This window comes from Olea europaea, chromosome 4 (genome assembly GCF_002742605.1).
Source record: "Olea europaea var. sylvestris chromosome 4, O_europaea_v1, whole genome shotgun sequence".
Lineage (NCBI taxonomy): Eukaryota > Viridiplantae > Streptophyta > Magnoliopsida > Lamiales > Oleaceae > Olea > Olea europaea.
Genome location: NC_036240.1, coordinates 10,736,213 through 10,759,132, shown reverse-complemented (window position 1 = coordinate 10,759,132; position 22,920 = coordinate 10,736,213). Strand labels below are relative to the sequence as shown.

The following is a 22,920-nucleotide window of genomic DNA, read 5'->3' as shown; positions in this document are numbered from 1 at the left end:
TACCATTTTAACTCCATTTACAGCAAGATAATATGCAAGGAAACAATATGAGAAGGCTCTAATACCAATGTAAATCCATACCTAATCATGTTTCTACTTGTAAAGGTTGTAGAAACTTACTTGAATTGGAAATTTTTCAAGATTAAATATATTGAATCACTTGTCTTACTTTGCTTGATCTTGTTGATCCAAAACTCTACCAAATTAAAGGAATTCCTTTTACCACAATTCAAATGCCTTTTTCCAATTGATTCAATGCCCCAAAAATGTGATTTATTGACTTTTCAATTTTCACCAGTTTTGCATACCAATTTCATGTCTATTTCTTTTTTGATAGAAAGGAAATGTCTTGTGTAAACTTCTATTCTTTCACGTATTTATATTTTGGAAAGTTACTACAATTTGAAGAACAACTAATCCCTCTAACCCACTCTATTCTACTTAGGTGGGGTCTACCCATATGGTTTACCCTTCCATTTCCAACATGGAGGTTCAAACACGATATGATTAATAGGGCAAAAATATTCTGACTTTCAACAAGCTACCGCCATGCCTCTGATCACATATTAATGGTGTCCGCATCTACCAAACTACTCGACATCATACATCCATATCCGTTTCTCATTGGGTAAATTATGTTAAACTCAAAAATAAAGAACAAAAAAATTATTTGAAACGTATTTGTACTTTTTTGAAAATTTTGGGAGTATAACTGCAAATTTTTTCTTGTAGGGAAGGGTGAGTACGCAGGAGGTTTTTGCATTGTCCAATTCGGATTTAGTCCCTGGTAAATATGAAGGTCTGTATAATTTCTGTCTTGAATTTTGGCTACTACTTATATGCAAATGCAAACTATGTATATGTGCGTTGAAACACGTATATATAGATGTTCTCCGCAAATGGTTTTGGCATTCACTTGGTGTTTTTTTTTAATGACGGCAGGAGGATTGAAACTATGGGAGGGTTCGATAGATTTAATCAAAGCCCTTAGCTCCGATATGCAAGATGGGAAATTGTCCTTCGGCGGAAAGCGAATTCTAGAGGTGGGCCACTAATTGCTAAGGTGATTCATTAATCTTTACTTATGCCGGTACATGATTACTGCTCATAAAATCCATTTATTCTCTTTCATTAAGAACACTAAACAGTGGAGTTTTGTATGTTATATTCTTAACGATGCTGAATTTGCTATCATTGCACTAACTATACATAAATGCTGCGACAATGATGATAATACTACTTAAACCTTAACACCACTGAAACAACGAACAAGTGTATTCAACGTTTGTGAATGAACTGGAAAGACATGTTATACCAGGATCGAGCACTGTCAATCAAATCTTTCTAGCAATGATTACCAAAATCTTGCTTTAAGACTTACTAATTTGCTCCTGTCCTCTAATAATCTAAGACATTATATTTTGCATGCACGATCGCATAATAATTTTTGAGATGACAAAAGGAATTAATTTGTTTGAGTAGATATTCTGCATTTACACAATTCTCTTCTGGAAGATATCTGATCAGTAATCAAGCAGTTGAAAAAACATTATTTTTTACAATTTGAATATGTATGGCTTGGACATTTTATCATCTCTTTTATGAATGTACTACATGAAATTTTTAAATTTATGGTGAAAAATTATTCATCAATCATCAGATAAAGAATTATATCTGAGAAAATTAAAAATCAAAGAACTAAACACATATGAAGTTCAAAAATCTAACTTCATCAGTTATTTTTATTAAGCATTGCATCTCCTTACATTTTGTTCAACGCTTTTCAGAAGAGAAATGAACTTTGCAATGTGCTTTCACTCTTTTCCTTAATTTTACATTAGCCGGTGAAGGCATTAAAAGTAACTGGAAGTCTGTTTTCTTGCCACTTATTAAAAACTAATTCTCTAAATTTGATTTGTACCCTTATAATATGACAAACAATAATTTAAATCTTTAAATTTGGGAATTTCTCACATATAAGTTATCCTGGATAAGAAATCAACCTTCTTTTACATAACCAACTTTAAGGAGCTGTGGCTTTATACTGTACTATGCATTTGGTTATATTAAATTCTTTAATAGAATGCCTTCTTTTCTCTTCTATTGGACAAAAGCCAACTACTTTTCTATTATTGTATTTTAACCCAATCAAAGAAGGGTGTTTATACACGTGAAGAGAAGTCCTCCTACAAGAAGATGAAGAATTGCTCAAAGATTGCTTTAGATTATCTCTGAATATCTTTCACCTAAATATACATGAGGAACTGTGGAAATTCAAGCCCGTTTAGATGAAGCAAACATTTTATTCCTGTACCATACACATTCTTTTTCTCTCACTGTTGTAGAAGTTTGTCAGATGTCGTTTGTACATAAAGCTTTATGGTGCTAAACAAACCTAATATACATAAATAGAACATCTTGAAGCTTTCTATCTGAGAGTGTAGGGACAGTTGTACACCTCATTAAGGACTCCTACTTGGTATAGATCAAGGCTGACTTTCCCAATATAGTCATAATAGTCTGCAAGAAAGTTGCCGCCTCAAAAAGTACTACTGTTCTGGCATTGTTCAGATGTTTGACTGGATTACTCAATTACACAATAGTTAAATTTAAATTTAATTATTTTATCCTCATCCTCTGTGAAATATGTATTACCGTTCTGGCATTGTACAAATTTTTGACTGGATTGAAATAAAATTCTTGTGGTTTGGGTTTTCCCTTCCATGCTGACCCATATAGACTCTCCTTCATCATTTTCCAGCTTGGATGTGGTCATGGACTTCCTGGGATCTTTGCTTGCCTAAAGGTAAATAAAATCGCATTGGCATTTTGATTTTTATGATAATTTGCCTCAATAAAGTTACTTATTATTGTCTTTTTGCTGCCTTAGGGTGCTGCCACAGTACATTTTCAGGATTTTAATGCAGAGGTCCTGCAGCATCTCACCATTCCCAATGTGAAAGCTAATATTCAAAAGAAGTTTCCGTACTTGACAGATGTGAATGAGTACAGCAGCATTGAGGCAGATACTCGCTTCTTTGCAGGTGACTGGGGTGAAGTCCATTCCATTCTCCCTTTTGTATCTAGTGATGAGATAGCTGGTTATGATATCATTCTCATGGCGGAGACAGTTTACTCAATTTCTGCCCTCCCCAGTCTCTACGAACTGATAAAGAAGGTGCCTCTTGATGTAGTTTTCGAATATGTCCTTTTTATTTTCAATAATTTATTTGTTTGTAAGCTCCTTTCTATTGTCTTTTGATCAGTGTGGGAATAGTCCTCATGGAGTTGTGTACATGGCAGCAAAAAAACATTATTTTGGGGTGGGAGGAGGATCAAGGCGGTTTATCTCTATGGTAGAAGAAGACGGTGAGCTTCATCTTGTTAGATCTGCTCTGCACTACTATAAATGAGAGTGGATCATTTTACTATTTCAGCATTTCTTAATAGTGTTTCATTTCTGAGTCCGATAGAGACTTCTCTGCTGATCAGTTTTGATGCACTAAATCATGCTTCCTATTAGTTCTGAGTTCTGTCACATTACGTTTTTGTGTCATTTGTTTGTTTTTTCCCCATTTCCCTTTGTGAGTTGACTTAATAGTCCATGTCTACAAAGCACATTTTAGCAAATCTTAAATTATAACTTAAGTGGGTCGAACCTACGTATTATCTACGCATTTCGTAGGACTCACAACATACTATCAACTTATTATCCAAATATTCCGTAGGACGCAAGTTAAAGGCCCTACCAAACAAGCACTTAATCAGGTTGTTTTTCTTTTGTTCCTTTTGTGGGGGCATGTGCTACTATTTTTGTTTTTGCTGTTGTGCATTTATTAGTAATAGGATAATGATACTGGTCCTTTGTTGTTTGCAACATAAGCTTCAAACACCGAAGTGCTACTATTTTTGTTTTTGCTGTTGTGCATTTATTAGTAATAGGATAATGGTACTGGTCCTTTTGTTGTTTGCAACTTAAGCTTCAAACACCGAAGTGCAATAGCAGTCTCTCTTGATATAGTAATTTTTTCCTCTGCTATTATATTAAAATTCAGTGTTTCGAATCCTGAAAAGAAATGAGGCGGGCACGGTCTGTGGTTTTGAGTTTTCAAACCTCCAGGGCGATTCTTATGCCTTGTTCTGGAAGAAGTTTCTGGTCTGTGCCCTATCATAGATTGGCGTTCTGGGAATATTATTATTATTATTATTTTTCGGGGAAAATTAAGCATGCCCAATTAGTAGGTATTTTTGTATTTCTAGTCTGCTAAAGTTAACTTCTTCTGGTAGGTGCTTTTGCCTCTTCTCTGGTTTCTGAGGTTGCTGACGGTTCCTCTAATGTTCGAGAGGTGTGGAAGCTTAATCTCAAGTGATATTCTGTCTACATCAAATTGTATGCTGTGATTTTCCTTCTAATGAGGAGATTTCAAAGAGGGATATCAAGCTTTGGATATTTCACAGTATGAGTTCATATGCTTATATTAATATTTACCATATTATCATCAAGGATGTATGTTGGAAGTTTATATGTTGCATTTTTGCAACAATATTTTACTTTAGTCACCATTTATGATTACAATAAGCACTTAGGGTCCGTTTGATTGCAAAGATGAAATTTGGATGGAAAGAAAATGAATTACAGGGAATTGACAATTAAATGTGTTTGATTGGTAAAATTTTTCACTAGAAAAATGTTGAAATTTTTCATCTTTTGGTGTTTGATTGGCTTCATTTTCCATGAAAATTGTATTTATTTTTCAACTATTGGTGTTTGATAGCCATTTTGTAAGGAATTCCTATTTGATTGAACTACAAAAATTGATAAAATTTAAGTTAAAATAAAAAATTAATTTGACCTATATGTTTCATTAATTTTACAATTTTTTAACTACATATTTCATCAATTTTTTTATTTATTTAAATCTATTAAAATCTTATTTTTCTTCTAAACCACACAGGGTCATTATAGACATTTTTTTATCCAGGGAGTAGGGGACCTAAAGCCATGTTTTTTTTTTTTTTTTTTTTTTTTTTTAAATATATGTTTGTAGATTATAAACAAATTAAGTTTTATTTCATAAAAATACATTCTTTGTTTGGTAAGGTCTAGTAAGATCGACCTTTTAAAAAAATAAGTGGACGAAAAGGTGAAAAATTTAATCCTTCATCTATTTCACCTCACCTCTAGAAAATTACTTGTCATCCTCTTTGTTTAAGGGAAATTTTCACTTTGCCGTTTGTAATAGGACAAAAATTTGTAGAGTTAGCTAAAATGGCTATATCAAGGTTTTAATCCTACTCTTTTGTACCAAACTTATTTAAGGCATCCAAAATTTTAATTTCTCATATTCCAAAATTGTTATAACTCTATAATAATGCAGAAATTGAGTGAGAAAATGTGCATCAAAATAAAGCAAAAAGTTTTTATCAAATTTTAGTCAAAAAGTTCATTTGTAAATAATTATAAGATTCCAGTTGAGTAAATTCGACCACCAATGCACAAATTGAAGCAGTGACATATTTCAATTGCATTATTTGATGTCTACTTTTTGAACGTGTTTGTTTGGTACAATATTCAAATGTTGTTCGATATTTCTCATGGTGATGAATGGACCATGTACACAGCGCCACTTCGAAACATTTGGTATATCTATGTTGAATTTGAATGTCACCCCAAATCAACACGATATTGATAGTCTCTAGATATTGAATTGTACTAATAATATTACAAAATAAAGAAGATATCTCAAATATCAACCCAACAAACCCAAAGAAGATATTTGTCGTATTGTTGCAGTCCCAACCATTGTCATAGCATAGCAAAAAATGACTGCACACTAATTGACAAAACACATCCACATCAACGCATACAAAACACTGCACACTAGTTGTTACATGTGTGCATTAGAAAAAACAGTGAAAGTACTACTATGTGGATTAAGTTTTCCAAATACTTACACATTGATACATACTAATGCCATAAGTCAAGTACAGTCTAAGGTAGTGGAGGCGGATCACAACCAAGCTTGTCAAACACCAAAGCACGCATGTATTTAGTACTCGTCACATTCATAAATACTTTAGCCAAATCATCGTCGAATCGAAAAGCTTTCATGATTTGCATGATGTCGTCCATGTCTAGGTTTATGGCTTCTAGCTTCTCTATAATCAACTGCCAGTTGACATGATTCATTATATCTAGTGCAGTTTGCATTTCCATAGCTTGAGCAATTTTTATAGATGATTCGGCAATCTTCGATAGGTCGATAGTACTCTCATCCACTAGTTGTGTAGATTGATGCTTGACTTTGCTGGTCCCTTCTTCGTGGGACGCTTACGAGCAAGAACTGGGCTATGATCCATCTTCACATTTTTCATATCTACTTCATTCACACTTTCATCAATTACTGCATAAAATATTTAGCAACTTGTCAGAAGTTTATACATGAATACAATTAAAATATCGTACTATAAAATATATTGTTTACCATTCATTGGGGAAAATGGTCGAAGCCAGATACTGCGCGATCTCCAGTGGCAGCATCATTGCCGAAGACACTCTCCATCTCATTATATCTTGGACAACATTTGGTCCTCCACTTCCCAGATTTTGGCTTTCCTTGCAAAATAACCTTGTAAGTGAATTGTAACTATTACAAAACGCATACAAAAAACACACACACACACACCCACCCACCCACACCCACACCTGTTAGTATCAATGTCGAAAATGCATCATAATTCGTACCTTAATGAAACCGTCCCAAGCAGCGGCATCAACTACAATGCGTCCAGTTTTGGGATCCAACCCAAAATCGCTCATATTTAGCAACTGGCGAACTTCAACATACTCTTTTTTAAGAGTCTTCAACTTTACCCTGACATTCTTATCTGAGACCATGACCCCGCATTCATTGAGAACCCTCTTAATTTCCTTAGACACTTGAAATGAAGTAAGGCCATTGTCACTTCCTTTATGCCCATTCAGCACTTTTCAACAAGTGAAGTGATCATATAACCATCCATTTTATCACTCCAACGTATGTGATGAATCCTAGGATTAGGATCCACTAGCAATGTACTGAAATGAATGTCATTCCCGTTTGAAAGGGTGGTCGGTCTGACAACTCGAAAAGGGTCAAGAGAGCTTCGTCGATTCTGTGTCATCAACGCAATACTTGAAAACAGAAAAAGGTGAATATTAGCATAACTAGAAGGAACAATAGTATGTCTTGAAAACAATCTAACAATGATATAAACCAGCCAAAGATATTTGAAACTATATCATAGATGCAAATGTAGATAGCCTTGGAAATAAGAAAACATCACAACAGAACAAGCATCGAAGACAATGTTGCAACAAAGCAAGTGTAGAAGAAACTATAGTACGAGACAAGAACACTAGCAAGTTATTCTCCAACTATTATAGGAAAAGACGAATAATGAAATACAACATAGTGTATTCAATCGAAATCAATTTCTGCATCATGACTTGGATGGTAAACGGCACACATGTCATCAGCCATTGTATCCCTATTACTACACCATGCAACTTCTGCTGTAAAAGATATAGGAGCATTTGGTGTGCCATCTTCGGGTGCATCAACATGTCCAGGGTTAACCTCATCATCACTACTGCAATAGTTCTCGTCACAAAGATTCTCTGCGTCACAAATCCTTAAGAAGATGTGAATGGTACAACAAGTAAGGACAATCCTTGCTCGTGTATCAATGTTGTGGTATGGTTGATGTCTCAGATATGCGAATATTTTTTTAAGCAGTCCAATAATCCTCTCCACAACATTTCGTAGACATGAATGCCAAAAATTAAATAGCTCTTTCTTGCTTTTAAGCCAATGTCCCTCAATGTCTCTAAAATGGTACCAAGTCCAACGATAGGATGCAAAAAATCCCGGAACCAATAGAAATTCGACATCGGCAAGATACTAATTACCTATTCCACACATGGTTATTAAGTTATCGTTCTTTATTGAAAGAAGTGAAAGATAAATTATCAAACAAGATGTAAATAATTGTTAGCCTTTGACCTTGTCGTAAAGTTGCACTCCTTAACAACCAACCATCATGGGCAGATCCCTCCCAATCGGCAAGCACATACATAAACTTTATATCAAATGTACAAGCTACCAAAACATTCCGAGTTATCATTTGCTTCCTATTGTGATACTTCGCTTGTTTCTCTATGGGGACCTTTGCAGGAATGTGAGTACTGTCAATTGCCCCCACAAAATCCTGATATGAAAATCAAAAAGTTTGGTTACAAATGGAATACTGATAGTGAAGGGAAAATAAATGAAGTTAAATATTACCACTCGACCTGAAAATCTATCCTTCTCGTATGGTAAGTTATGAATAGTGGCATTGTTCACAACATCTCTATACAATCGAAGACAAGCCTGCAAAACTCTATGGAAATAGTAACTCACTGTTTGACCAGACCTGAAGAACGTAAAACTTCCAGTTCGATTACGATGGTCATGTCCAACGGTGTTGAGAAATATAACCACTTGTTCCTCTACTTTGACAGATCTATTGTTAACCAAGCCATATGTTCATAAACGAGTACATAAGCTTTGAAACGGAGCTATCTTCATCCTTAATAGATCATGACAAATTCTATCACTCATACCAAACATCTGTGTAAGGGTCATTTCTCTTTCAAAAACCCAGTTTCTATGTGGGGCTCTAGGGAGTTGTCGATTACGACGCTTGACGGTATTATATATTACAATTGCTTGCATGACCATCATCCAAAATAGTCCTAATTGTTGTCTTTGGCAACGACGTTGGTTCTTTGTGGTAGGCATGGTACTTAGAACATCTAAAAAGTGTTAATATGATTTAAATTATTGTTAACTATAAACAAAAAACAAAAACGTATATGTTCAATGCGAAAAATACAAGTACAAATGAGCTAACTCACATATAGTCCACTCAAATGGCTCTTCAACAGTAATGTCAAGTTGTATACATTCAATGCAATTATTGGTAGTGCAAATGGATATTGTAGATGTTCCTAAAATGGTAGGTATATTTACATTAATATTGTAGTATAAATTTATAATTATATATTTTTCTTGCAATTATTTGTTGATTTTAATTTTCAACGTATTTCCTACAAGGACAACCCACAACTGAATAACAATTTTACAAAGGTAAAATAATTCTTCCAAATGGGCCCTCACATTGTTTTGCATGTGATTAGCTCGATTACATTTTTTTTAGGGAAATACCTCCACCAAATCTAAGCATAATTACATTTCAAAGACTGTGCACATTATTTTGAACTGAAATACTTGGTTTGAAATGATGCAATTTATATGGCCCTAAAAGGCAAAAAAATACAACTATTGAAGTAGACAATGATATTTCAATGCTCAAATTGACATTTACAAACATATATGAAAAGTAGGCTAATCAAGATAATTGATCCTGACATACACAAAATTGATCCAGATTAAGTAGAAGGGGCAACAATAATTACTTAATCTATATTTTAATTGATCCAAATTAAGTTAAAGGGACAACAATATTTGCTTAATCTATATTTTAAATTCAACACTAAACAAAGCATAGCCATTGTTAATGGTAAACATACATGAATTTCCTTGAATTAAATTTCAATTTGAGTTAACTTGTAGTCAATGGACCTATAAGTAAAGTATGAGAATACTGTGGAGTCAATGGGATGCATTAAAGGATATGACCCAAAAGCACGGTTAGACACTTGAAAATATACAAAAGAACCATCCAATACTTGCAAACTTAACAGGCTTCCGCCTAAGTAGTGAAATGCACATACTCAAGTCACATAATAAGTTTCTTGTAGGTGGAACACAAATTCAATATTTGCCACAATAACCCTCATTCTCTGTTGTTAACAATTGGTTTTCAAAAGTAAGCTAAACAGTATTAAATTGAACCAATTAAAAACAATACACAGCATATGTTAAAAACTGAAGTCTCACACCAAAGAACCAAATACCTAATGTCCAGCTAAGTGAAAAGTTTACTAACAAAACAGTAACCTCTCCCTCCACTACTTTTTGTGTGTCGGGCTCTGGCTTTAGTACAGCTAATGCACTAGTTGCATTATCTTCTTCGAAAAAAACCTGAAGTAGTGTGCAAATTTCTGACCAAAACAAACTCAAACTTCATATATAATCATCCATCAAATTGAAGCTCAAAATCCCTATTTCTTTTCTTGGGCACATATATGCTTGTCCACACGAAATTGTAAATGTGTGAATTGAATTCCTAAACCCAAAAAAGTAAAAGGAAAAAGACATAACGAGAAAAAAATGAAATTCCAAAAAGTTACCCAATGAAAGGGTTGATAGTAGGTTTAAAATAAAATTAACAAGATAAGTGTATAACAGGTTCTTCAATACACTGCCATTCCAAAAAGCATGACTAAAACACCCAAAATCTAACATAGAAGCGAATTACATATCCTAATTTAGAAACTAATCACAAAGATTCGCAAGAATCTACGAACTGAAGAAGAAAATATAAAATAGGAGTAGAGCATATGAAATATGAAATAGAAAGGAAAGAGAAAGCATTTACCCAACCCTTCAACTCCCGAAGGAAAAAAAAGGTATCACTACTTGCAAATATTAAGTTTATGTAGTACATATCAAATTCGAGATTTCGGAGGGAAAAACAAAGAGAGACAGAGAGACGAGATCAGAATCAAATAGCGTGCACTGTTGGTATGGATTATGGGGAGATTTTTTAGGTTGATATTGCCGGTATTTCAATAGTGGGGTGGTTTTGCGTGAGAAATGGGATGGGAGAGTAGTGTGAGAAGAATGAGAAAGGGAAGGGTTTGGTGTGTTTAACTGGCTTTCTTTTACTTTCAATTGCCTAGAAAATGAAAAACCAGCTCAACCATGGGAATTGGAATTCCTCCTTTTCATGGAATAGAGGGTCATGTGAGGAAAAGTGAGAAAACCAAATGCCAGGAAAAAATTACCTATCAAACAGGCAGAAACTTGGAAAATGGTGGAAAATTTTCCATTTTCCATGGAAAATATGGAGTATCAAACAACGCCTTAGTGTATATTTTATTCAACTTTTTAATTATATTTACAATATGCACTTAGTGTATATTTTTATCAACTTTTTAATTATGATTACAATACGCACTTAGTGTATATTTTTATCAACTTGTTTGGGATAGCTTAAAAGGTTGCTAAAATGCTGAGGTTAAAATTAATTGTTAAAATTAATTATTATGTTTAACCACATATTTCACGTGATCCACTATTTTTATCGACTTTTTAATTATACATTTCATTATTATTATTTTATTAAAATCTATTAATTTCTTATAAAAGCTTTGTAAAAACGAACCCTTTATATGCATATTGAATAGTAAATTTAGATACAATGTAATAAGTAAGATTTTAGTTTCTTATTCTTCGATAACATCCATTAATATCTAAAGTATGTTAAATCACTTTTAAATAAAGTATGTACATGTCAGGAACTGAATTTCAATTTGCAACCTCAAGTTTCCAACAGGCTTGTGAAATTCTCTTAGCTGATTGAGCTGAAATTGTAACCAAATTAAAGGAAAATAGAATTGGGAAGGGGTTAAATGTCAATGAGAAAGGAGAGGGTAAAATGACAAGAACAAAGAGAATTGAGAATTCTGAAATCACTTTGCTATATTCAGTGTAGAGAAATTACAAATTGAATAAGAAGAATGGAATTGGAGATAGAGAAAAAAATGAGAAGGGAGTGGGGGTGGGGGTGGACTCAGTTTTCAGTAAACTAACCGTCTTCAACATGTTTTTTCCATTCTCGATGTTCTCAATTTATAGAGTAAGATGCAAAATATTCTAGAATAATATTTTTTTTTATGGTTGAGTAGTGGTATGGTGGGTTGATTTGAGAGAGTGAATCATGACATCCCTTCCCTTTAAATTAACCTTGTCCTCAAGGTTCAAAGTCGAGATATCTTTTTTGTATGAAGTTAGCAGTTGCCTCATTCTCTTCACCATCATTGGATTAAGTAAATAGTGCAAGGTAGATATGCTTGGTTGACATTACATGCACTACTCTTTTCATCCTTAAGCCAAACCGTTAAGCTGGTTGGAATTGGACTACCAAACTCTGTACCCCAAATATTAGTAACAAGAAAACCATCCTTTCCCTTAGACCATTTGTTAAGTTGCAAGGACCTTGCAACATGATATTGCGATTTTCGACCAGGGATCATAAGATCTAAGATTGCTTTGCCCAGAAGCGCAAAATCAAAAGGATTGCCTGAATTCTAATATTGATCTACACTTGGACAAGAATTTGCCATTACAGCTCTAGCATAACTATTACATACAATACTTCCTTTACATAGATAGGACTAGAAACTTACTCCAGAAGATAGAACTTGAGGGGTCAACCATAGGACAACATACGTAAAAAGGTTTACAGTGTCATCAGCAAAAAGTGTCGTGGACACCTACAGGTCCTAGAACATTGTAAGCGAGTGACACATAGTTCCCAGCATAGGATTTTGATACTCTGACAAGTGATTGAACATGAAATGCAGCCTCTGGAGAGAATATTCTAGTAAAAGTGACGAGTCCTTTGACGAGGTCGATGATGTAGAGCTGAGTTGTCAATGGCAAATAAGCTAGATGGAAGAAGAGAATCTTGTCCAAATCTTGCCCTTCATTTTGTCCCAATCTCAAATCAAAAACACAGTTCCACCACTTCACTAGCATTGCTCCCAAATGATAATACCATATCTAATCCCACTTTTCCTGCAACCGCATTGGTGTAAGCTCTGGCGACTCCGAAATTAGCTTTATTTGTCATCCTAAACTCCATTTTGGCTTTGGAGGTCGAATTCTCCTCTATAGTTACTTTTCGCAAACCTCAATTCTGAATCATTTAATTCAACCTCAACCTTCTTCTTGCAGTTTACAGTATTAGCTATTGATACCTTTGGATTGTTTTCAACCATTTGAAATTCCATTTGCTCAACCTTTGCTAGTTCCTCATTTTCAAACTTCTCTCTCACATCTATCTCAAGCTCAATCTCTGTCTCTGTCTTTGTTTTACAATCTGATGCCCCTGATTCTTCCCTCACTACTATTGCTTCCACTCTTCAATCAGCCACTAGCACCAATTTTTCTATCTCTATCACAATCTCGACAATATTTTCTCCTCTCTTTCCACCACAATAGTCATCTCCTCTTCCACAACCCTAGGCGGTGACCACTCTTCATCCTCATCCACCATTCCATCATTTATATTGGCACCTACATTTTCTTTTCCCACAATCTCATTTTCACGATCATCCAACAAAATTCCTAACCCATCATTATTTTTGGAGTCTTTTTCAATTCTGCCCCCTCGTACTCTCATCAACTCTAAGTACACGGACAAATTCAATTTGTCACCAGTCTCCTGTATTGCACATTCTTTTCCATATGAAGTTTTACTAGCAATTTTAGTTAATTGACAATTGCTTCTATCACCTCTGTGTCAGATGTCGCATCCAGAGAACATTCTTTTCAACAAACTTCTCCCCATTTACCTTCAATTCAGATTCTGAAACGTGAGAAGTCACCGAAATATCAAGTGGAGCACTTGTATTTATGTACACTTCATTGTTCAACAATGAAACTTTCTCCTAACAAACAACAGGGCAAGTTTGCACGATTGAATCACCAGTGATTTCCATTCGTCCGATAATCAGAGTGTTTATCGTTGATAATCATCTCTTCCATCATCAGAAGTCCCTTGGAGACTGATATTTGCTCAATCATTTCAGTCAGCATTGAAAATATTAGCTTATGATTTGATGAGGTTCTTGTGGAGAACCAAACATTTGAGTACATGGAATGCTTAGATGGTTGACGTTCGAAGAAATAGGCATAACTTTTGCATACGATATCCATTTTGGGCCCATAACCCCATTTCGAAAAGTTCGCGGCGATTCTGGATGAACTCATTGCTTTGCCGTGATATATGATGGATTTTGACCGTTTGAATTTGTTTACTGGATCAAAACAACATTTAAAGTTTCTTCATTTATTATTTTCAGTATTTGTTATTTTCGCTTTATAGCCCAGCCCATTAAGGGACTGTTGGCCCAGTAAGTTATTTGTTCTTTTCATATTTAAGGCTCTGAAAATGCCTTCTAGATTTTTGATTGTTCATGAAATAAGAATAAACATTGATTTTCTTGAGTTCAATCCGTTTGAGTTATTATCATCGCGTGTTTGTAGATTTGATCTACATCATCATTTCTATTAAAGTTTTCCATTATGCTATTCAATTGAGAGACGCCCAAGGATTGTAGTTACTTTGATTATATTTTGTCACGAACTGAATTTCAATTTGCAACTTCAAGTTTCCAACGGATCAGCTATGGAATTCTCTCAGCTGAATGAGCTGAAATTGTAATTAAATTAAAGGAAAACAGAATGGGAAGGAGGTAAATAAGAAATCAATAAGAAATGGGAGGGTAAAATGACAAAACAATGAGAATTGAGAGAAAATGAATTTTGAAATCACTCCACTATATTCAGTGTGGAGAAATTATAGATTGAATAAAAAGAATAGATTTGAAGATAGAAAAAAGGGGTTGGAATTAGATTTTCACCAAACTAACAATCTTCAGTATGCTCTTTCTCTCAACCCCCTATAAGGAGAGGGTTGAACACACACACACACACAGAGTTGGATGGTAGTGACTAAAAATTATTTATCGCCTATGTTTGATTCTCATTATTTTAAAAATATATTTTTTCTATTCTTTTTAACCCCACTTTTTTAATAAAATAATATTATATGCAAATAAAAAAATTTTCTATATGTTTTAATTACGCATTCTCCACTAATCTACTATTTTAAAATGTATTATTAGGAAAATGGGGCTCAAACAGGCACATATTCATATAATTACCATTGGTTGGCTCTCATTTTCTTAAATTCTTTTTTTTTTTTTTAAAACTGATTTTCAATCACATATTTTATGAAACTTGCAACCTTTATCAACTTTTTAATTACACAATTCATTAACTTTTATTAAAATTTACTAAAATTCTGATTTTAGCTAATGAAACTTATATTTGAGGATAAAACTGACTTTTTTTGGTAGTAATGGATTTTTCATTAAGTGTTCCAAAATTGAAAGCCGAAAAGTTAAATAAGAAAAGATAGAGGACCAAAATAATAAAAATGTTAAAAATAGGGACCGTAATGATATTTTCACTAATACCTGCAACACAACTCGTCTCCCCTGTCATAAAACCCGTCAACAAATAAGTCAGACCCGACGACCCCACAATCAACGTTTTTCTCGATCGATCGTAGAATACTGAATGGACGGAGGAGCACCAGTGACCACCACCACGGGCGGAGGCGGCGGAGGAAGTGGAGGTGGACCGGCGCCGTTCCTCTTGAAGACGTACGAGATGGTTGACGACACGATGACAGACGACATCGTATCATGGAGCGGGAGCATGAAGAGTTTCGTGGTGTGGAATCCACCGGAATTCGCGCGCGTCCTACTTCCCTCCTACTTCAAGCACAACAACTTTTCCAGCTTCATCCGCCAGCTCAACACCTATGTACGTGTATCTATATCTGTATTTATAGATGCGTAGGCTGTAATGTGCATAAAACTTTTATTTTTTCGTTAGAATTGAAATTAATTGCTCTATATGCGACAAACATGGTTTGATTTGGGTCGGGTTTTATGTTTCGTTAAAATTTTATTGAATAGGGATTCATTAAATTTATTGCCTTAAATTTATTATATTTGGTTGACCTGAGATTTGCACAATTTTGTAATTGTGTGCTGATTGCTGAATAGATTTACAATTATGGAATACATGTTTATGAGTACATTTAACCCTTGTGCAGTTTAATGAAATAATAGTTTTTCCATATACGGATAGAAGAATGCCTGCACAAGTTATTTGTTTGTTTTCATATATTCATGTGTAGGAATTACGACGAAAACACACATATTTCAGATTTTTAGCTGAGTGTTGTTGCAGTATCGCTGATATTATGTAAGTTATTAACTTATATGCTAAATTCACAGAAAGAAGGCTTTGCCGCTTTGGAGTTCCTAACTTTAATTATGCTGTTATAGTTCGATTTATATGTTAGTTACTGAATTTAAAATGTGCTGTATGATTTGAGATTTTTTAATTTCTGTCTCACTTCATGATGCTTGGCCAATGTTATTTATCAAAAAAACATAAGATGGAATCAACATCTCATCATGCCAACCCTTGGGAATGTGATTAATAATGATCCAGAGAAACAGAAGCTAACTTTAAAAAATGAACAGCTGAAGAATTTGAGATAAAGGAGCTTGGAAAACTCAAGTACTTCTTAGGAATTGAAGTAGCACTTTTGAAAGAGTGAATCTTTCTATCACTAGAAAAATGTGTGCTTGATTTTCTCAAAAAGAGAGGAATGCTCAGATGTAAGCCACTCGACACACATATAGACCTTGATCATGAACTGGGTGTAACAGATAAGGATGCAACAGTGGATCGAGGGAGTTACCAGATTTTAGTTGGCAAACTGATTTATCTGTCACACATAAAGCCTGATAATAGCCTATGTTGAACATGTAGTGAATCAAGATCCCAAAAAGACACATTTCCAAACGCTTTGCAGAATCTTGCACTATTTTAAGTTTACCCTCAGAAAAAGGAATATGGTCTAGAAAGACTATAGAGCTAGATTTAGATGTCATTACATATACAAATTGGGCAGGACTGCTGTGGATAGACATCAGCCTTAGGCTATTTTATATTGCTTAGAAGAAACTTGAAGATTTAGGGAAGCATGAAGTAAATGAGGCAAGATCATGTGTCGAAGATGAAAATAGCTCCATGACACATGGAATATGCGAATTATTGTGGCTGAAATCATTCTTGAAGATCTTAAAAATTAAGTTGCAAGGACCCAGCAGACTATCTTGACAACAAGTCTACATCAATCTTGCTCACATTTCAATTTAACATGATCAAAATAAGCATGTGGAAGTCTATAGACATTTCATAAAAGAGAAGTTGGGTAGTGGGGACATGCACTCATGTTTCAACAAATAGACAACTTGAAGTTGTAACTAAGGTACCTGCCAATCTCTCATTTCGAGCAATCACAAACAAGTTGGGAATGGATAATATCTATACACCCACACTTCCTGTGTATTATTTATGATTAATAAAATATTTGATTACCTATTAAAAAAAAAGGATAATATCTATACACCCGCTTAAGGGGAGTTTCGAGAAATGTATGATCTTCTGAATCTTTGAAAGTCTTTTTACAACTGTAAATTTATAATTAGTAGTCTCCTATAATTATGGTCAAGTTGATCCTTGATTTACAGGGAATGACAGAATAATCTAACTTGCCTAAGTTAGCCTGTTCTTTGTATATGTTTATGAGATGCAGATTATTTCTTTTCTGATTCCTTGCAACAGAGTTGCTTTTGCCTGATACCCGAACTCTTACTTTCATTCTCTCTTTCCTTCTTTCCTGATGCTTCTTTTCAGCTTCTTTTTTTCCTATTTCTATCCTTATCTGGATGAGGCTCTTTTCCACATTATTTTTTGTCCTCCATCTTCTTGTCTTGCAATTTCCTACATTCCTTAACCAACCTTGCAATTTCTTCACTCTGCTTTCTTTCCTCCTCCTCCAGTAGCTCCTCTACTAGCCTGCTCTTCTCGGCTTTTCTGCAATCTCTCTCCTCTAATCTCATGAAAATTTTTTCGATTCTTACCTCCCTCATCCAATAACCGTATGAGCTATGCATAAGTTGAAATTGCAAGTAAAGCAGAGGAAATACTTACAAATAAGAAAAAAGAACCATAGAGCCATGGAAAAGCTAAATAGAGCCTCGAAAGTCAGTTCCAATTGGGCAGGGCCGATTTTCACCAGTCTTTAAGTTCGAAAGAGCCCACTTACATGCTTCCAGATCAAAAGTTATGCCTAATTAAAGTTCTGCCATCACATGATACATTTAGATTTTTGGCTATCCAAATGCTCCAATGCTGTGGGGGCAATGAGAGGAAAGAATTTTCAGGACCAAATCAATAAATTGGATGTGATCTGTCCCAACTAGTTGCAGTCTGATGGATGCTTAAAGAAGTTTCTTCAGAAATGATATAGCTCTTTAAGATAGAGTTCACACACAACGAACAATGATACTTGAACTCTTATTCCCTTTTCCCCTGCCCACCATGGAACATGAAAGTCTAAATAGGCTATCATTTCTTGCTCAAAAGAATCCATGACAAAACACTATAGAAGCTATGAAAGAGTGTTGGACCACAAGATGAAATATAGAAAGTTAGACAACTTTCACCTAAATGCTACTTGAATTCTGACCACTTATTCTTACATTTAAACTTTATCTTTCCTGTGAAGGAATTGTGGTAAAGCCAGATGGCTTATTGGCTTATTAATTCCCTAATTGTTTTTTTTGTTTACTTATGTCAAATTGCAAATCATTTTTGTGCAATTCAAATTTTAGTTCCTTGCAAGTAAACATTGAGCCCCTATTTGGCCCCCCTTTTCCATAACTCTTTTTTATTCAAACTCATTTTCAATTATACATTTCATGGTACCCACGACTTTTATCAAATTTTCAACTACATGTTTCATCAACTTTCATCAAAATCTACTAAAAATGTGTAGATAAAACAAACCGGGTGTATCTACTATCTAGGGGAATTCTCAGGGAAATATTACAAGTGGAGACGGGGTAGGGCCTATAGCTCAGAGGGTTAGAGCACATGGCTATGAACCACGATGTTGGGGGTTTGAATCCCTCCTTGCCCGCAACCAACCCAAAAGGAAAGTACCTTTCCCTAGATGGCTGGGAAACATCTTGCTTCCATTCATATAAGTGATGAAATCTTAGTAGAACATATATAGGGATAGACCAAAACTTACACGGTCTATCGTGTTGGTTAAGGATGTTGCTTTTGACCTTCGATATATGTCACAATCGACCAAGTGGGGCAATAAAAAAGGATTCATATAGCCACCCGAAGTATATAGGGAACGGGGCTTTGTTGTTTCCTAATAGCTATTAAGGAGTCGCATGTAAATTATATTTATTTAGCAAGATGTGATAACTCAATGTGATGCTTTTGGGAATAAGATAATTATAGTAATAATTATATGCGGTGGTTGTGTTGTGTTACTATGGTGCCTACTTGGTTTCTACTGTATGTAGGCAATATAGAGTGCTGCCATCTAGGCTTGCTTAGTGAAGTAAGAGAGAAAAAAGGGATGAAGATTGAGCATGTAGAAACCTGGCTATTATTATACCTATACTTCTAATGAAACATGTCTTGTGGATTTCATACTTTGGGGATCATTTGTTCGAATAGTCTGAGACATAATTAATATGCTTCATACCTTTTTATGTGCAAGGTCACTGAGCCATATACTTGTATTATATAATAAATGGTATGTATTTTTTGCCTCCATTGCTTTTCTCAAGGTATAAATTTCACTGATTATTTTGGATGTAAACATGTTCCCATACCTTCCCCCCTTTATTTTTGTGGGCATGCTTGTGTGTGCCTTTAAATAGTTCTGTAAACTATTGACATTTTATAGGCCTCTCCTTTTGGACCATTTGTTATCAAATCGTTGAGCGTTGACCCAAAAAAATGAAAGAAACTTAAGGAAATCTGATGTTGGCTGAATGAATTGTTTGTTGGGTTAACTAATTTGCCTTCAGTTCTCAGATGCTTGAATTGCGCTCTTGACCGAGCCATGTTTATTTATAGGGATTTAGAAAAATTGATCCGGAAAAATGGGAATTTGCTAATGAAGAATTTGTGAAAGGGAAAAAACATCTTCTTAAGAATATACATCGCAGAAAGCCTATACACAGCCACAGTCAACCTCAGGGTTCTGTTGATCCAGAAAGAGCAGCATTTGAGGAAGAAATTGAGAAATTATCACTTGAAAGGACTACTCTTGACGGAGACATCTTAAGATTTGAACAACTGCAGTCTGCTGCAAAGGTCCAGTTGGAAAGCCTAAAACAACGTATAGGCAGCATGGAGCTGCGGCAGGAGAAGTTGCTGACCTTCCTGGACAAAGCAGTTCAGAATCCTGAGTTTGTTGAACGCTTTGCTCAGAAACTTGAATCCATGGATTTTTCATCATATAATAAGAAGAGGCGACTCCCTCAGTTTGATGACTCCCCCCAGACCGTTCAGGAAAGTATTTTTGTTGATAATCACAGCTGCTCTATGCCTGAGCTTGGGAACATTTTTCACCAAGACTTTTGCAATAAGCTCCGGCTGGAGTTGTCACCTGCTGTTTCGGACATGAACTTGCTTTCACAGAGCACTCAAAGCTCCAATGAAGATGGGGGAAGTCCTGAAGGGAGGATGGAGGGATGGTCCAAAGATGTGCACACGAGGACTGGTGGTGTTTTATGTGTCCCTGAAGAGTTAGACCTATCAGATTCATCTTTATCGTGTAAAGCAGGACCTGAAAGCCCAAAACTTCATTCCTTGCAGCAATGTTTGAATGCATATGATGACGGTGAAGGTCTTATCTCCTGCCAACTAAATCTTACTCTAGCATCTTCTTCTTTGGAACCCGACAAAAGTAAAAACTCAGGTAGGATGGCTCCCCCAGGTCAGGAAATTGGTACAGAACCACCAAGTTCTAATAATCACCCAGCTATCAAAACTCATTCTGATAATCATCCCATTTTGTCTTCACCACTTGAGGGTAATCAGGAGAAGCAAGCGCCAGCAAATGATGTATTCTGGGAACAATTTTTAACTGAAAGACCGGGATGTTCTGATACTGAAGAGGCGAGCTCTAAGTTTAGGTCTAACTCATTTGATGATCAGGAAGAGAAGAAATCAATCCAGGTAATATCTGGGAAGACGCAGAACGTGGAGCATCTTTCTCTTGGATAACCATTGCTACCACGAGGCCCCATCGCTACTTTCAAGGCTTCTCCTAGTGTTGTTCTGTGCTTTGTGGAAATATAAATAGAGTCATATCGTTTTTTTATTCCTTTTTCTTCATAATAAGTGTGTTAAGCTTATATTATGACGATAACATTGTCCAAGAAGGTTAGACTTGTGGATTTATTGATCACGATGGCTTTATGAGTCTCGTTTAGTTGATATATAAATATTGTAAACGAAGTCCTTAATTACTAGCCCTATAGACTACAGAACATGAGGCAGATAACTATTTCTTAAATTTTCATGTGTATTTAGGCACTCTGTTTTACACTGGGCTACGTGCCCTGTATATCTTCTGCAAATATAGTTTTGAACTTGGCAGTTCATCCTAAAAGGGTATCCCTTTCAGTGAAAAAGAGCAATCAACTTGCTTCCTGTTTAAGTTCTGGACAAAATCACACTTTGGAGTACTGTGACTACTATTTGATCCCCACGGTGCCCTGCCCCTAATGGTTCGTAATTTCCCTGGCATGGGGGTATATTTTTTACTATAGTTTTCATTTCACCAGATCGAGGAATTTTAGTCGTTTCTCATATTCTTTTTAAATTTTACCCACTATAAAATAATATTTTTAATCCACGTATTTTGTTCAAAACTAACTTGTAAATAAAAATATATTAGCTGAAATATTTATTTATATGTAAAACATTACTTATAAGATAAAAGTTTACATTTGTTTAAAAAACTGTTTATAAAGTAAAAATACTACTAATAGGACAAAAATTAACTTGTAAAATATGAAAAAGTTAATTTTTAGATATTCAATTATGTATAAAAAAACTATTTAAAAGTACAAAATTAACTTATAATCATAAAATTTACTTATAATTTAAAATTTTAATTATAAGTAAATATTTCACTTTTAAGTTAAAAATTAACTTACATTTCAAAATTACTTATAAGTTAAATATCATTTACGAGTAAAAAATTTTCATAAAAAATTAAAAATTTTCATTAAGGGACATATATATTATTTTATTTTTTTATAGAACTTCCAGAATTATCGAATGATAAATTCTCAAACATGAGTTGCACTGTTTTAAAAGTAGCTACTAAAATCAATCCAAATCCGACCCATCATATATATGTAAAAGGACAACTTACAAAAATATCTATAAAATTAGATGTCCTTTGAAAAATCATATGAAAAGTATATTGAAAGTAAAAAATACTTTGTAAAATTAAGTGTCATTTTTTTTATTAAAGTGAAATACAATGTCACTTTTTAAAGTTAAATGTCACTTGTTTAATAAAAATGACATAAAATGTCACTTTTATTAAAAATTGATGTTTGTTATTCAAAAAAGTGATAAAAATTCAAAAAAATGAAAAACAAATGTAAAAAAGTGACAAAATACCAATCACAGAAGTCACAGAAATTTAAAAAATGTAACAAACAATTAAAGAAGTGAAAGAATGGAAAAATGTAATAAACACTCAAAAAAAGAAAAAGAAAAAATGATACTAAAAAAAAGTGACCAATCAAAACATATGTTTGTCACTCAAAAAAGTGGCAGAATTTTTTTTTTTTTTTTTAAAAAGTAACAAACAATATAAATTTTGAAAAAGTCACAGAAAATAATAAAAAAGAGTGACAAACACTATTCAAAAAAGTAATAAAAATTCTAAAAAGTGGCAAACACTGAAACAAGTTGACACACACCAATCAAAACATTAAAATAGATCCAAGAAATACTTGATTTTCTTCTACATATTATCTCTTTGCGATTATACTTTTCCTGTTCCATCGTAACCATAACGTTCCTAACTCAATAATTTTCCAATTTAGCATCACCAGCATATGTATTAGATAGCAATACATAACGCTGATGGAACTTCTGGTCCGAGTTCCAGTGGATGACTCGCGATTCTAACTCCCATTTCACTTTTCCCAAC

General features: G+C 34.3%; 2 protein-coding genes across 2 annotated transcripts; both read left to right on the top strand.

Annotated features, from left to right (window-relative positions):
• The first annotated feature begins 722 nt into the window (after positions 1–722).
• Positions 723–4,605, top strand: LOC111393620 (histidine protein methyltransferase 1 homolog). The gene is made up of 6 exons (XM_023019237.1): positions 723–799; positions 943–1,043; positions 2,762–2,806; positions 2,891–3,178; positions 3,267–3,369; positions 4,288–4,605. The coding sequence occupies exons 2-6, from the start codon at positions 999–1,001 to the stop codon at positions 4,368–4,370; spliced, it is 564 nt and encodes a 187-aa protein (XP_022875005.1). The 5' UTR covers positions 723–799; positions 943–998; the 3' UTR covers positions 4,371–4,605.
• Positions 4,606–15,287: 10,682 nt separating this feature from the next.
• Positions 15,288–21,281, top strand: LOC111393619 (heat stress transcription factor A-5-like). Its single transcript, XM_023019236.1, has 2 exons — positions 15,288–15,611; positions 19,815–21,281. Exons 1-2 carry the CDS (start codon positions 15,363–15,365, stop codon positions 20,967–20,969), a joined length of 1,404 nt encoding a protein of 467 aa, XP_022875004.1. The 5' UTR covers positions 15,288–15,362; the 3' UTR covers positions 20,970–21,281.
• The last annotated feature ends 1,639 nt before the right edge of the window (positions 21,282–22,920 follow it).